The sequence below is a fragment of the Macaca fascicularis genome, chromosome 20 (genome assembly GCF_037993035.2).
Source record: "Macaca fascicularis isolate 582-1 chromosome 20, T2T-MFA8v1.1".
NCBI classification, from domain to species: Eukaryota; Metazoa; Chordata; class Mammalia; order Primates; family Cercopithecidae; genus Macaca; species Macaca fascicularis.
Window position 1 is genome coordinate 72,092,667 of NC_088394.1, and position 17,521 is coordinate 72,110,187.

Consider the following 17,521-nt stretch of genomic DNA (forward strand, 5'->3'; position numbering starts at 1 on the left):
TTGAAATGAGAAGATCGCTATAGTAGAAATGTAGGGTAAACCAACTGTTAGATGAATAAAGGAAACAAAACAAGGTATGTTAATTTCTTTCTAGTCTTTCAATGTAATGTAGTTCCATTATTGCCTTCTGGGCCTTTTCTAGCCTAAACTATAATTTAGGATCCTCCATGGACCACTGTGGTGGGACATGCAGTTCTCTGGCAAGTTGTAACAAGAAAATAATTCAAAGCCTGATTTTATGAATTTCAACATTGTGATCTGATTTACATTGCTTTTGTCAGGCAGGGTGTGACCTATAGTATGGACATGGGAGACCTTAAACACCAGGGTCTTTTCTTAATTGGTGGAAAATATAACCAAAATGTAGACACAGGGAAAAGTGATTCAAGGAATCTGAATCAGCAGTACAGGTGTGCAAAATTAGGTCTCCACACTTTTCTGATTTTTCCTTCGATTTTCTGATATTAAAAACCATCCTGGTGGGAATAGAGAAATGATGCACAAGTTAGTAGGTCTTGGAGACCAACCCTTTTCTGCCACCAGTGGGTCATATCCCACTGTAAGCTGTAATCCCTCTGCTCATCAGATTTCTTATCTGTGCTGTGTGAATTGTACTAATGTAATGATTACAAAAGGAACATTGATCATGTGCCTCCTACGCACGCTCATTTTACAGGACATTGTCTTAACCACGAGGTTAATACTGTACTCATCCTGGGTGCACAGATGAGGAAATTAAGGCTCAAGGATTATTATGCTGATGCAGCTTGCCCAAGGTCATGCAGCTGGTGGGTGGTGGAACCTGTACAGTTGCTGAACCTGCGTGGCCAAGCTCTGACATTGCCTACTTAGACCAATTCTCTGTAGAGTTCTAATGCAGAGGTCTAAAGCTGAAGTAAGTGAGGGCCCACTAAGCACAAGGCATTCAATAGTTGTCATGCGTTATATCACAATAGCTCTTTGGTCATGGTTCTCCTATTTGATTCTCCTATTTCATTATAAAATAAGCAAACCAAAGGTCAACGTCATTGAGTCATTTAATCAAAACAACAGTGGAAGCTGAATTTGTGTCGAGGCTTCTCTGGTTTTGTTTGTTTGCTTTTTTTGAGACAGAGTCTTGCTCTGTCACCAGGCTGCAGTGCAGTGGTGCGATCTCTGCTGACTACAAGCTCCGCCTCCCACGTTCATGCCATTCTCCCGCCTCAGCCTCCCAAGTAGCTGGGACTACAGGCGCCCGCCAGCACGCCCGGCTAATTTTTTGTACTTTTAGTAGAGATGGGGTTTCACCATGTTAGCCAGGATGGTCTCCATCTGCTGACCTCGTGATCCGCCCGCCTCGGCCTCCGAAAGTGCTGGGATTACAGGCGTGAGCCACCGCGCCCGGCTGAGGCCTCTCTGTTTACCATATCTCAAGCACTCACTGTTTCATTTGTCTGTGCAACTCTCTACCCCTCTGCAGCCCGCAGGCAGAAACAGGTTTTGCGGTGACTTGAAATGCTCAGGTCTTCTACTGAGTGCTAGCCCCCAGTTCCTTCTATTACTGTAGCCATTGATATGGAAAAATCCGCCAGTATTGGTCACTATAATAATTTATACGTTGCCCCAAAGAAGTTACTATTGTTATAAAATGTTTATTTTTCATTTTTGATATGTGTACTTATCCGTTTAAAATGCATTCTCTAATTTGCTTTATGAGAACAATTAAATATAATATTTTAACAAGGAGACAACCTTTTTCTTCTGGAGAGCCCAAAACTGTCCCATAGACATAATGATATTTTCTTCAAAGGACTGATATAATTATTCAATTAGATAACAAATGGCATATAGTATGTGTTCAATAAAATTTAATCCCCTTCAATAATTAGTTAACATAAACTGTCAATTTATATCTGCTTTTACTTAGCATATGATTGAAAAAATCAGGAATGCAAGTCTGGGAACACAGAATAAACACTCAAGCCGTGACCTTTCTTTATTTTATTGTATTATTTATTTATTTATTTATTTTTAAGACAGAGTCTCGCTCTGTTGTCCAGGCTGGAGTGCAGTGGCGTAATCTTGGTTCACTGCAACCTGTGCCTCCTGGGTTCAAGCAAATTCTCCTGCCTCAGCCTCCCAACTAGTTGGGATTACAGGTGCCTGCCACCACACCCTGCTAATTTTTGTATTTTTAGTAGAGATGGGGTCTCACCATGTTGGTCAAGCTGGTCTTGAACTCCTGATCTCAAGTGATCCGCCCACCTTGGCCTCCCAAAGTGTTTGCTGTGTTTGCCTAGGATCTAAGGTTTTTGCTGCCACTGACAAGGGTCAGGAAGGAGGTATACTTTGATTTAGGGGCAGTAAGTCCTAGGGTGAGAGCAGTAAAACTGGAGTCAGAAAAGCCAAGTCCAGTCCTCAGCATTTATTTACTAACTCTATGACCTCTTTGAATCATTTAAATTTCCTGTTCTTGCTTTCTCTTGTAAAACAGGAAAAGAAAAAAGATGCATTCTGCTTTGTTTGCAGGCATGAACTAAACAAGTATGTTTAGTTTTTACGGGTATTTCTGTCATTTTCCCACACTTTCATTAGTCCACAAGAAAGTTAAAGGCTTATGTTTCTTCCAATTTGTGATTACCAAGAGGCGCTTGAGAACTCCAGGATTTCCATTTCCATAAAATCTAGCAGATTATCAGTAAAACATCTTGACATTTATTTTAAATAGATTATTTATCTGCTACGAACCATGTGACATGCTTCTTGTTATGTGATAATAACTCCATTATTTAGACAATTTAAAATTCCATTCAAGCAATAGTTGTATCCATGGACCAGCCATTCAAAGAGTAATTTTTCTTTAGTCATTGATCTTCCAAATTCGACTTTACTCCTCTCTCCTTTAAGCCACTTGAATTACATCGTGACATTGTTCAGTGTTGGCGTGAATGTGTATGCGTATGTGTATGTGGTAGTGGTGGGGGTGCCTTTCTTCAGTGGTCCATCATTTCCTACTTTGGGCCTTTTTGGAAATGTTATTAAAAATTTTGATTATGGAATGGTACTGCATATTCACAGCATGATGCATTCATCAAAATAAATCTAGCCAAAGCATTTCATTTGTGGATTTGTACACCTGAAGCATTAAAATAAGAAATGTTAATTTCTTGCAGACTACTACCAGGTGATTTTAAATATCTGCTAAGCAGGAATGTCTGTTCCCATGTGGGGAATTTCCATAATAAAATCCTGGCACCCTCGCTGAAGAGTACAGTTTTATAGAAACAGACAAAAACAACAGCAAGTATTTTCCCCGAGGACAGTTTTAGCTACAGTTTCCCAATGCTGCTTAGTTATTTCTGTCTTATTTTATGCTTTTGTTTTGAAACATAATGCAATTTTACCTGGATGCACTCCCGGATAGTCAGGAATAGCTCAGTATGTTGTCTGGCTCTGCCAAATGCAAGACCTCCAGAAAATCAGAAGGCTCCACCGCCTTGTCCCTTCCCCCACCCACACCTCCAGCTGGGAGAAAAGGGTTAAGGATTATTGGAAAATAGAGGAGAAGGGAGGGAGCCCCAAGGAGGCCCACGAGCGGGAGGCCGCGCCTCTGGGTGCAGCGGAGCTCCGAGCGCTGTTGTGTGTTTGGAAGGAAGGATGCTGCTGCCAATTTCGGGGACCGCTGCTGCGAGGAGTGGGCGTGGCCTCGGCGGTGTGGCTGCTTGTTAGGAAAGATGCTGAGTGCTTTTCAGTGAGGAGTCAGGGCGGTGTGTGTGTGAGAGAGAGAGAGAAAAGAGAGAGAGAGAGAGAAAAGAGAGAGAGACGGGGAGAGAGAGAGGGAAAGAGACGAGAGGGAGGAGGGAAGGAGAAAAGACAGAGGGAGGTGAGGAGGAAGGGACGGGGAGAGACAGAGACCTAGAGGGGCTGAAGACCCAGACGGGGCTGGGAGAGCTACTGAGAACAGGACTGGAGCGCTCCGAGAGCCTCTCAAGATCTTTTGGGGGAGCCCAATAAATGTGAACATGGGATCTGTCACGGGAGCTGTCCTCAAGACGCTACTTCTGTTATCTACTCAAAATTGGAACAGAGTCGAAGCTGGGAATTCCTGTAAGTATACAGCAAATGATTTAAAACTTGCAGGGGGGCTCTCTGCAAAACTTTGATTCTGTTGTTTTGATGATGATGATTTGCAGCTGGGATTGCTGCACAGCGTATTGCTGTAAACGAAGCATCACTTAAAAATCTTGCCAATGTGACCGGTTAACACTTGTCTCTCCTCTTGCTCTGGTCAAAATAGGCAAAGTGTCATTTCTCTTTTTGTCTACTCGCAGAATCTTACCCTCTGGTCTTTGAATATTCATTGAGAATGCCCAAGTTCTAGTAAAACATGAAATTATCATCTTATCTGGGGAATAGCCTGTGAATGTCTTCATTTCTTCCTTTTTAAAAAACTACCGAATGTTATTGGAATTATCTCTATCAGGAAAACTACCGGCAGACCTTACGTTATGCTGCATTGGCTTAGATTTCTGAAGTTTGCAATTGGGCAGACCAGTAGCTGGCTGCATCTTTAAAATGATGCAGGCTAATAACTGAAATGTACTGCAGACTTCAGGAGCACCAGCACTGGCAGAGGCGAATCTCAATATTAAGAGCCGTGCCCTCGCTGCTAAGAGAATGAGACTCAGTGCTCTCCTCAAAGAGGAGCCTCTTCCTACATTTTGCTTAAAGGAAAACCAGTCAGGTGATCTTTCAAAAGTAGGATTCCTTTGTGGTTGAATGCTTAACTCCATACATTTGTAATGGAATGTTCTGATGAAATAGAACCTATTTAGGGAAGATTGAAACCTTATTTATAATTTAGATATCATCCAGAATAATTTGGCAGACTGCCTTCATCCACTCTTTATTAGAGATGGAAAAAGTTTTAAAAGTTATCTTTGGCTTAAATTCTCTAAATGGTAGAATTTTCCCCTCCTGATTAATGACAAACAAGCTTGGCAAATGCAACTTTTTATTTTTTCTTGGATTTTAAAGGAAAAGCTCATTTGCTTTTCAAGAAATGGCTATGAGGCCTGTCCAGGAATTTATGTTGCTGCTGTATCATCAGGCTTAGATTTGGGGAAAAGAAGCAGTAATCAGGCATTTCTATGGCACATCGCTTGACTACACTAAAGAGTTCTGATGTGGGGAAAACATTACAAACTCATGGGCACAAGTCAAATGTCCACTCAGAGTGCCTGGCTCCTGTGATTTCGTGTTTCAGTTCAGAATGAGCTCATTTAATATCACAGAGTATCCATCACTCTGAAGGAAGGAAATTCACTCCAGGTTCTGCATATCAGATTCAACTTTAGTTTGAATGTTGAGATAATCTCATAAATCAATAAAATGTGTATAATTTCACCTAGTCAAAACCTTGGAATCTTATAATGGTAGCATTTGACAAACGTTGCAACGTATAAGCAAACACCACCACCCACACACAAATGGAAGTTCTGTAGAAAAGGCATAAGTAATTCATCTTCTAGCCACTAAAGTTCAACCAAAAAGAAAAGCACTAGAGGTCACTCTTACAATGTAAAGCACATCACCCCAAGCATCCTTCCCTCAAGAAAAGCAGAGCTTAAATCTGGCCTGTACTCAGTTCAGTCTTTCCACTAGACTATCTGTAGCTGGGTTTAAAATATATTAATCTAATTGATCGGGCTGTTGTTTACGTTTGTTTGTTTTCTTGAAGCTCAGTAAAAAGTGTAGGATGTACATCAACATTAAATAGCTTTCTTTTGCAATGTATCTCCTTAGAAAAGAAAAGGTGCTGAAAAAGATCTGAGGAGAGTGTAATATTTATGTCTGCTTGGCTCTGGTTGGATCCCTCACTGATACTTAAAATTTCAATGCTGGCTCTATATTCTTTCAGCCTTGGTTTGTTCAGGAAGTAATCTAATGCTCTTTTAAACATCTGATGAGCTTGCAAAACCTACACGATTTTTCATTATAAAAAACTTTAAAGTTGACTTTAAATGGTAACCAAAGTGCTTGGTTACCATACATATGGAGTTGACTGTTCTTCAAGTGTCAAAAATAAAATGCAATGACCTTACATAATTAAAGTTGCATTTAGTAATTTATTGTGAATATTTTGACAATATGATTTGCAGCAGTATGTGTAAAAGAAAATATTTCGTTTCTCAATTTCTATTTCATTTTTCAATATTTAAGAAGTATTTTCTTTTTGGAAGAAGTAAAGTCTACTTGTACCAAGCCCTGGTGGAAAGTACTTCCTATGTTTCATCCTTTTTGGAAGAACAAGTACCTATATGTTTCCCAGCAAGATTGGAATTTAGTGTAAGGACAAGCAACTATCAACCAGCATATGCATTTCTAAAGTATTATAATGACTGCAATAATTCTTCTGGACAAGACTTTATATTAAGAAAAAGTGAATCTAGTCTTGAATACCAGTAGTAGAATCAGAAAGAATTGAATATAAATAAATAAAATTAAAGGTGTGTCTCAAGTGACTAGAAAGACCTTTTTCCCCTTTATTTACAGCTGATGAGCCAGGAACAAATCTGCCATCTACAGAGTCAGCCCAAGGTTGCCAGTTTGAAAGCTTTCATGGGACAGAACTCTGCAAAACCAGTACAGCTCAGGGATTAGGTGCACCTTAATTTGAATGTTAATTGATCCAATTAAGCAGCAGGGAAACTTTACATTAGAAGGATTCTGTTCAAAGACAAACATATATGTTCACATATATGCATATGTGCTCATTTGTATATAGGTATTGTGTATGTAAATATCTGTAAACTACTAGACTGATGTGCTTGCATATTTTCAGTGGCCCTGTTAAGTGCTTATCTGTCTAAAGATGAAATATGTTCAATGAACCACATTCTCTGCCCACTAGTATCCTGTCTGACATTTCAAAAGCAGCGGACTAGCCATCATTTTTTTCTCTTTGTTCTCATCAAGATGAGTTTTTAAAGTTATATTGAAGTGTCCCTTTCATCAAAGTTTAGAGATGGATCCTTGTAGAAGGGCGTGCTCTTTGAGAAACTGCACTGGCTGTTCTTGGTTTCTTTGCTTGCTACTAAGAGACATACATTAAGAACAGAGACATTTCTATATTTTTCAATTGCTCTTATAAATCCAGTATTTCAACAAGACATGGTTGAAGACGGGGTCAACTTACCCCAAAAGAAGGAATGGGTGCAGTAGTAAGGCTGATGAGAGTTTGCTTTTACTTTTACTCTTGCAGGTCATATGAGGGGGGCTCTCTAGCCACTGGTATATTGAGCCCTACTCTTGAGAATAATTAATGCTCACCAATGACTTAATTAGAAGTTAACATCTCACTGTGTTCTTTCTTTTCTCTGATGGAAATAAAGGCCATATCTGATATCTACCCTAAAAGAAGCACTGAAGGATAGGTGAAAGCAAATTACCTGAGTAGATGATCACTCTTGTGGGCCCTGGGAGACAGCTGGACAGATTCTCACATTGTTAAAACTTAACCTTGTAATTCTTTCAAGAAGCTACTTTCTTTTCCTTCCCCCCCCCGCCCTGTCATATTTATTCCTATAGCATAAAATAACTAGAATGCAATAGTAAAGTACTGATAAAATGTAGTTCTATGAGACAATGTATAAATGGCTAGCCCTTATAAAGGTCAGCACGTACTTTGACTCACTTTTCTAATAGCAATGGTGATTTATTTTCATCTATTCAGTCCATTTTCTCCACTTCTTATTACATGCATCTCAACAATCTCTGATAAAGGTAGCCTCCAGCTCTGGAGATAACATAACTCATGGCCAACATGAGGATCAAACCTAACTTTCACATAATACCTGGTGCTTACTCTAGGCAATAAAGATTATTTTCTTCTAAAATTAATTTTGGAATTTATATCATATATAAGCAATTTCTGTATTGTAATGAGTATATCAAGATTAAATTGATTTTTGTTAAAGAAAATAGATTAACAGAATTGTATAACTTCTATTGTAAGATAATACAATATTAAACTCAGGTTGGTAAACTGTGGCCCATGGGCCGAATCTGACCTGCTGACTGTTTTTGTACGATCCATGGGCTAAGAACGGTTCTTCCATTTTTAGTTGAAAAAAATTAAAAGAAGAATTCTTCATGGTAAAAAATAATGATATGAAATTCTAATTTTATTCTTCCACTCATTAGTAAACCTACTTGACAAAAATTTCTACTCAAATATTAGTATTATATTTTGAATTTTATCAATTAAATTTTATTAAGATTGTTACCCTCTTACTATGTTAACTACTTACATAAGATTCTTTATGGCACTTTATATAAAAAGTTAATTGACCCTGATTTAAATAATATACAATAAAATGATAAGACATGAAAAGTGTATAAATTATACTTCTATGATAAAATTTAGTCTTAATTATTTAGCACACAAATATATACTCGTAAAGTTGTGCTACTGAATGCAATACTATTATTGCCAGGAACTATGACAGAGGATATCTTCAAGTTAATGTCTTCCTTATATGTTTTTTCTTAAAGCCTTTATTGTTCAAAAATCTTGATATTTCAGTAGGTATAAATTGTTTGTAAAATTCCCACAGTTTTAATCTCAAGTATTTGTGTTAGGATAAGCTATTCAATGAAATATATAAGTAATATGAGTTCAATGAAGTGTATAAGTAGTATAAGTTCAATTAACTGTATAAGTAATTGCAACTTAGATATTTTGAACAAAAATTCTGCTGTTATTTTACATTTTCATGAGCATAAAATATTCCACTCTATCTTAATCAGAAACTTGCATTTGGAATCAAAGATCATATGAGGAAAATGTTTTTTATAGAAGAGTATTTTTGCTCCTGTGACTTTTAAAGCAGCAGCTTTCTAAAAATTCTGAAATTGACCAACTTTCTAGAATAAACTGAAAGATAGATTTTCATTTAAGCACTGCCCACTAAGAGCTCATGATATTTAAGCAAGTGATTTTCACTTACCCATGTCAGTATGATAAATTTCTGTGTAAATGACTTGCGTATTTGAAATTGTATTTACTTTAGAATTCCAGGAACTGATCTTTGGCCCCGTTTTATTTACACTATACTTTTTCCTACAGTCTTTTGAAAAATTAAGTTAAAAATATGATGCAATATCATTTAAAAACCCATTTTCATTGACATTGCTATTCCTATGTAGCAGTTTTTTTTTTCCAAAACAAATGTTCACTTGTTAAAATAGTTTTTTTTTTTTCATTATATTGTTTTTAGTGGTTCAGCTTTAAATGAAGATTTCTAAGTCTCGTCAAAAGGCCAATTTCCAAAAAGAAAAACAAACAAACAAAAAAGCCCCCCCAAAAAACTAGGATAGTCTCAAAGAGCTTAACTGAAATATGACTTTCTCTGAGTGTCAAAGGAATTGTGATGAGATTCGTGATCATCCACTGTAAGTGGACAACGATTAGGGATAATGGCACTGGCATTGCATGGCTTTGAGATTTTAAAAATAGAATATCAGCTCTGCTTTACAAATACCAATTTTTCTTGATTTAATACTATGTTTAAAATTTAAATCTCTTCTACTTCAGATTAATCAATATTGAGGCCTTAATATTGTTCACTAATGAATCATATGACCTTTAGGTTGCCAATTAGTCACAGGTTGTTTAAGAAATCATTCTGTTATAAAGACACATGCACATATATGTGCACTGCAGCACTCTTTACAATAGCAAAGACATGGAATCAACCTAAATTCCCATCAGTGATAGACTGAATAAAGAAAATTTGCTACATATACACCATGGAATACTATGTGGTCATAAAATAGAATGAGATCACATCCTTTGTAGTGCCATGGATGGTGCTGGAGACCATTATCCTTAGCAAACTAGTAAGGGAACAGAAAACCAAATACTGCATGTTTTCACTTATAAGTGGGAGCTAAATGATGAGAATGCATGGACACATAGAGGGGAACAACACACGCTCAGGCCTTTTGGAGGATGGAGAGTGGGAGGAGAGAGAGAATCAGAAACAATAACTAATGGGTACTAGGCTTAATACCTGAGTGTTGAAATAATCTATACAAAAAACCCCCATGACACAAGTTTATTTATGTAACAAACCTGCACTTGTACCCTGAACTTAAAAAATAAAAGTTAAGCAAAGAAAAGAAGTCCTTCACTCTCCTTTTAGAAATATTTTCATTTTGTTTTCACTGACCGAAAGTTTACAGAACGATCTAGCTCCTGAAAGCAGTAGGAAGAGTAAGAAAAACGTATCCAACATTGTTACATGCATGTTCAGATTGTTAGTTGAATATTTCTGGTGAAATATTAAATCATGCAAACTTTGACCTGATTGTCTTCCATGCTCTAGTGTTTCAATGATTATATACAGCTTATTTTTCATTTTTATTGATTCGGTAATTTTGACCTCAACTTTAGTATTTCTCTATAATCATTGAAATTATATTTTTAAAAATTAACCAGTATGATAGGGAAGGGTTGACCCATCACAGTGTATGTGCTTAAAGAGGAGATGCTTCCTATATTGTTGCACGATGTTCCTATGTTGTAGGTTGTGGTGGCATGCAAATTCTTATAAAATGTGTGGATGATTGTTTTCATGGGTATTTCATTTAGGAATATTTAAGAATACTCTATAACAGATTTGCAAGAACAGGTCTTGAGTTGTAGCATCAAATGCTAATATCAGTTTGATTTTGATCACTTTAAAAAGAAAAATCTCAGAAAGAGAAAGAAATGCCCCAAACCTCATGCAGACAAAAATTACAGAGTTTTGGAGACCCTGTGATTAACTGAAAACACCGACATGAAATAATTTACCCTGAAGATTGACATTGGAATTGGAAGGATTTGGGGTTTTAAAACCAGGGTTTAAAATCTTAAGAAATAATAGTTTACCCATAATTTTAAGTTATAACAAATTGTATCTCTAAGTGACAAAAATGGCATTGACTGTTCAATTGTCTTCTGATATTTTTGAGGAAAATTTTGATATCTAAGACTTTAACATTTAAATTTCTTCCATGAGCTCTTAAGCTGTGACTATCTGTGTATTTCAATTAGATATGCATGCCTGTATGTGTATGTATGCATTTATCTGACTTTTGAAACTGGCTTTCCTCATTTTTTTTTTTTTTTGAGACGGAGTCTCACGCTGTTGCCCAGACTGGAGTGCAGTGGCGCGATCTCGGCTCACTGCAAGCTCCGCCTGCCGGGTTCCCGCCATTCTCCTGCCTCAGCCTCCTGAGTAGCTGGGACTACAGGCGCCCGCCACTGCGCCCGGCTAATTTTTTGTATTTTTAGTAGAGACGGGGTTTCACTGTGGTCTCGATCTCCTGACCTTGTGATCCGCCCGCCTTGGCCTCCCAAAGTGCTGGGATTACAGGCTTGAGCCACCGCGCCCGGCCTTCCTCATTTTTAATCTATGATTTTTAGGCTCTCCAAAGTGTAGATTACTTCAGGGGGCTGATGGCTCTGTGTTGGTAAAGACCAACCTGATATATAATTGCACAAGCAAAGATAATTTTGTTTCTTAATTGACTTTTGGAGCACAAAGTTTTTTCCAAAATGTTTTTTGTTAGGGTCTTCATAGTTAGTTCATAGTTACTAACTATAGTTACATAGTTCTGTAGTTACAAAAAAACTACAGAACTGTGTAGTGATAAAGAATGTACATGCCAAACACATTACAAGTTATCATTATTGCTTCAGGTTGCCCATGGAACACTGGTATTTGGAAGAGGAAGTGGATATGCTTGGGTTTTTTTCCCCCCTTCCAATGAATTTTCATTATGGTTCATGGAAAAGTGGTACTCTAGTAATAAAATTGGGAAAATAGCATAACAGGAGGTAAAAATGAGCCTGTTTATGTTACAGTTAATGAGTCATTCCAATGTAATAATTGGAAAAGTGAGTGAAGCCTGAAAACATTTGACATTTTAAGTAGTTCAAAATTAGTAACTATAAAATTTTTTAATGCCATAAGTATTTAATAGAGCAATGATGAAATTTATCTCCAAGGTTTTTAAATCACAAAGGAAAAAAAATGGTGTGATATTATCTGTTGGCCTATAGCTCTAATTACTTTTTTTTATTAAGTACCTCTCGTTACTTGGCAGTGCTCTAGAATAAGATATTATGGGCTTCTAAATCGTAAAAGACATATTTGTTTCTGTAACCATTTTGTTCCCACTGGCAATTATGATACTTATAAATGGGGTCATAGGTTGATATTACTTTAAAAGCACCATGTGAATATATAAATGCACCTGCCTTCCTAAATTATGTTTATTGTATACTTTTTAGAAAAATTATAACCTGTAATTTCATTAATTGACTTACTCTGCAGTTATGACCTATGGAAGTATTTTTTTCAATGTCATTTGAGTAAGGACACGGATAAACTCTCCTAGCAATTGGTTGTAAGCCTTAGAGTTGATAGTTGCTTGGATGACCTTGAACAGACATTTGATTCCCTTGGCCCACCACAGAGACCCCCACATTTTCCCATCAATATAAAGCAATTGCCTTTGCTATACCAAGCCCAATAGAGGGACTTCTTGGAAAATCTGAGAAAGTCAAATTTCTAGGCTAATAGCTTTGCTCTAAAAGAGTGCATATATATTTTTACCTTTAAGACTCGTCTTCAGTTTTCAAGGATACTGTGTATTTGTATTTCAAAATCTGCTGGTCAGCAGATGACTGACCAAGAACAAAAAAAAAAAAAAAAAAAAGGAACTAGATTGAAAGTGGTGTTTAAGGGAAATGAGTTGCTGAGATAGAATTATCAGTATGTGTGTGTGTGTGTGTGTGTGTGTGTGTGTGTGTGTGTGAAGATAACTGTGGGTGGGAATTGGAAAACAGACCATTTTGGTAGGAGAAATAGAAAGCATTGCCCCTAGGTGGCACATTTTGAATTAAATAGTGATGGGATGTAGAATAAGATTGTTTCTTATTTGCTATCCATACTAGAGTAGTCTCTAGTATGCTTTTAAACCAGTATGTGGGATTAAAAATTAGCAAGGGGTCTTCTTGGCTCTAGTTTAAATTCACCCAAACAGAGAAGTGATATTACACTTTTGTGATCTCAAAGATCTTTATTTTCTAGTACATGGTGTAAAGACCTCAGGATCCCCAGTAGTTAATCAACTTCTCCTCCCACCCTGAGTGCTAGTCTTTCTGAACCTAGCAATGAAGTAGAATATGTTGGGAGAGATTTTGGCTTAAAAACCACTAGATAAATTGAAGCATAATTTAACTCCCGAAGACAATGCAGTAAAGTGATATGGGTGGCAAGAGAAGGGCATGGTAAACAAAGTTTAACATTTTTTCATGTCATTCACTTTTATCTCTCACTTTTGACTGATTTTAAACAAAAAGAGTTTATCTCCAAGGCATAAAGCTGCAAGAATGCTTAGTGGTCCTTATAATTAAGGGTTTATAATACATATTTACATTTGCCATGTTTTAGATGTTTAGAACTTAATTAAAAGAACATTGCTAAAATAAAAGCAGTTCTATCTAAATTGGTGATGAGGGAATTCTATGCAAGGTTATAAAGCTGCTCAATTAGGCTCTTTTGTTTCATATTGTGTATGATTTCTGTGCTTATTTGAACTGTTGTACTTTGGCATGATAACTGTGTCACAATCCTGTTAAGAAAACTTCATGCTCACATACAGCTTTGTAACACTACCTCTTAAGTATTAAAAGATGTGTAACCTTTTCTAAAACAAATATACAAAAAATAGAAATAATTTGGGGAAAGAACTAGGGTACATTTAAGAAAGCAAAGAGCAAACACTGTAGATAACATTTAGTTTCTTAAACTCCTAGCATCCTTCATCACAAAATGAAACATGATAAAACATTTCATGGTCAAGTACATACTAGAGGAATGGAAAAAGAAGGCTAATACAGTATTTTATCTACTAAAAATAAAATTATGATCACCATAATTTGCTATGCTTAACACGCAAAACAGCCTGATTCATTTTTTTAACCTGTTCTCTTTGTAAATGACCACATTGGTTTCTTGGAAGCCTTGCTATGTGCTTGCCTATGGAATGGTTTCTTTATATTTATGTATAATTGCAACATGAACCAGATTAGCATGAAAGTATGTAGGTAGTACCATTAATCACTGAAACATTCTCTAGAGAAGATGCCAGGAAGTTCTCTGTTTTTCTGAGTTAGCAAAATCGAGCCTCCTGTGATCATTTTCCTCTTTCATTTTCCTGGATATGAGGATGATCTGGCTGCGACATCTGTCACGTTAGCGATGGCCAGGGTTGATTTGGCTGAGACGGCTGGTGAGGCAGCTGTTCCCTCTTCCTTCTTCACTGCTCCCTGTGACCCTGATTCACTCCATTTTATATCATGCAATATTTTAACTGCTACACATATTATTGTAGTTTTAGGTAAGCTTGACATAATGTACTGTTATATTTCACCAAAGGTACAGATTTTAAGAAAAAGCAAGTTTTCCCTTGCAGCTATATTTCATTGTTAGGCACATCCAACATTAATTTGAGGCTTATGAACATGGCAAACAAATGTCTTCCTACTCTGTGTTTGCTGATATTTCCAGTTTTGTCTGTCTTTACTGCTTGATATAGCTTGGCTCTGTGTCCCCTAACCAAATCTCACCTTGAATTGTATAACCCCCACATGTCAAGGACAGGACCAAGTGAAGATAACTGAACCATGGAGGTGGTTGCCCCCATACTGTTCTTGTGATAGTGAATGAGTTCTCATGAGATATGATGGTTTTATAAGAGGCTTTCCCCTTCACTTGGCTCTCATTCTTCTCTTGCCCACCGCCATGTAAGACGTGCCTGTTTTGCCTTCTGCTGTGATTATAAGTTTCCTGAGGCCTCCCCAGCCATGCCAAATAGTGAGTCAATTAAACCTCTTTTCTTTGTAAATTACTCAGTCTCAGGTATGTCTTCATAGCAGCGTGAGAGCAAACTAACACACGGCTATTTCTTCTTCAATCCTGGTGTCCCCAATGTCCTCTACTCTTCATTTCTTGGCCTGTTCATCTGTTGTTCCCTTTGTGTAAATTATTCTCAAATACTTCACTTTAAAGCCTCTTGGAAAATGTCTACCCAAAACAAGCCTCGTCTCCTTTGTCCATGGAGTCTCACCACCTCAACTTTAATCATTCTCTACCAGAAATTTCATAGCACTTTGAATGTTTGCTTATTCCTGCCCTGATCATAGACTATCAAAATGGAATTTAAAAAAGTTTCCTTTGCAACACCGAAATTTTTGAAAGACAGAAGTATTATGTTAATCACTTCAGTATCTGCAACATCTAGCACAGTGCCTGGAATAATGAGCATATTCAGTAAATGGGAAAACAATACATTGATGGATGATAATTTGTATTTTTTTTTTTCAGTTGAAACACCAAAAACAGAGAAGATGAACAGAATCAGGCTAGACAAATTGGAAAATTAAGTTATTTTGGTGATTTAAAAAGTCCTTTTTATTTAGGATGCCATTCAATTTTGCTATCATTTTAAAAGTTTGACTTTATATTTAACTCTATTTCATTTCATTTCATTAGGTTGAGTACTTACTCTAGTCTGTCATAATCCATTATGTTGCATATTCTCCTGGTCAACCTATTCTTATTATTTCTCACTATTTCTCTTTTCCTTTCCCTCTCACCTTTAAAAAAAATTTGTAGCAAATGTAATTTGATAGACTACTATATCAAATTATTTTGAATTAAGGACTCTCAATGGACAGGCAAACAAAAAATACATCATGAATGTAAAATAAAATTGGAACAGCATCAGCCACTGCCAGTCCATCCTCATGTCTGCCTATGTCTGTAGCACGTGCCTGATCATCTCTTGCAATTTGAAAGTGGTACTGAAAATTACTCTCCACATTATGAGAAGAAATTTTCAACTCCATCCAGTTTGGACTTCAAGTCTTTTGTGTTGGTGTTTTATTTTCCATTTCTGTTTAAAGACTTTTCTCATTCACATAGGGTAGAAGAAAAATAAAATTCATTCTCCATTTTTTCTTTTCATTATTAACTTTTACAAAGGAGTGTGACCACAGCCTCCTTGCCCTTCTTTTGCCTACAAATATATGCAAGATGTTTCTTTTCATTGCCTTTAGCAATTTTTTTTACCAGCATTAATGCGTTCCAAACTTTTATTTTTTGCCTTTCTGTTTCTTTTTTTTTTTTTTAAGACAGAGTCTTGCTCTGTCTCCCAGGCTGGAGTGCAGTGGCACAATGTCGGCTCACTGCAACCTCCGCTTCCTGGGTTCAAGCACTTCTCCTTGCCTTAGTCTCCCATGTAGTGATTACACCTGCCACCATGCCTGGCTAATTTTTGTACATGTAGTAGAGACGGGATTTCACCATGTTGGCCAGGCTGGTCTTGAACTCCTGGATTCAAGTGATCCGCCCACCTCGGCCTCCCAAAGTGCTGGGATTACAGGCATGAACCGCCGTGCCTGTCCTTGTTTTCCTCTCTTAATTTCACATATGTTCCTTTTATTATTTTCTGGTAAAACCCATCACTTGTTTTTAGATTCCACTCACGTTTCATCCTCCTCATGGTACACATTTGTGATTTTTATTGCCAGAAGTTTATAGTTCATAACTTTTCATGCATGTTGACATATGTTATCATTAATAATGACAAATACTCCTTTTCAGTGGGCTCTGTGGACTCCCAGGTGGTGAAGTGTGCCCTTTCTTATTTTATTCTCACACAGGACTGTGAAACAAGTGTTATTATGATTATTTTACATACTAGGAAACAAATTTAGAAGGTGCTTCCAAAGCTACTGAGTAAGGAAGAATAAAGCTGAGACTTAGACCCAATGACTCCAAAATCCATTGTTCTTTGAAATAGAATGTGCCCATCTTCTCCCTGCATCTGTGAAATCTCCTCCCCTGAGTATCAAACCCACACATGCTCATTCTCAAGGTTCTTGCTCTGGCATGATAGTAAATTCTAAGAACCCACAAATGCTCATTCCTTCCTCTTTTTTCCAAGGATCTGTCACTTTCATCTTAACAGCAAGCCCCTTTTGATTAATCAGAGTGAAGTGGCAGGCAGTCGCTCATGTAGATAACTAACGTTTTCTCCTCTGAGTGTACACTGTCCTGCTTGCTTCTTGGTACCCAAAGACCTATTCACTTCCTCTAAATTCCTTCTTTGACTCAAGAATTTCAGGAACAGGGCAAGTGGTTGAAAGAGCCTAAATGACAAATAAAATCCAACTCCTTTCTGCAAGATTGCAGCACTGCTTGACCAAGGCATTCTACCAGTTTTGTTCCTTTCCTCCATAAAAGCCCCACTCCTTCCCCATGTTCAGAGACATATTCCCTTTGGTGCCATAGTAGTCTTCTATGGCTGCCATAACCAAATACCACAGAATGAGTGGCTTAAACAATGTACATTTATTTTGTCACAGTTCTGGAGGCCGAAAGTCCATCAAAGTGCCATCTAGGTTGGTTTTTGGTGT

General features: G+C 37.2%; 1 protein-coding gene across 2 annotated transcripts in view; it reads left to right on the forward strand.

Moving 5' to 3' along the window:
* The first annotated feature begins 3,722 nt into the window (after positions 1–3,722).
* The window catches only part of CNTNAP4 (contactin associated protein family member 4), a 278,925-nt gene continuing 265,126 nt past the window's right edge, over positions 3,723–17,521 (forward strand). For both annotated transcript variants that reach the window (XR_012428822.1, XM_005592595.5), the window contains exon 1: positions 3,723–4,086. Coding sequence is in view for 1 of the 2 variants with exons in the window: in XM_005592595.5 (XP_005592652.3) it covers positions 4,002–4,086 (85 nt within the window). In the remaining variant the exon portion in view is untranslated. The remainder of the gene's footprint in view (positions 4,087–17,521) is intronic.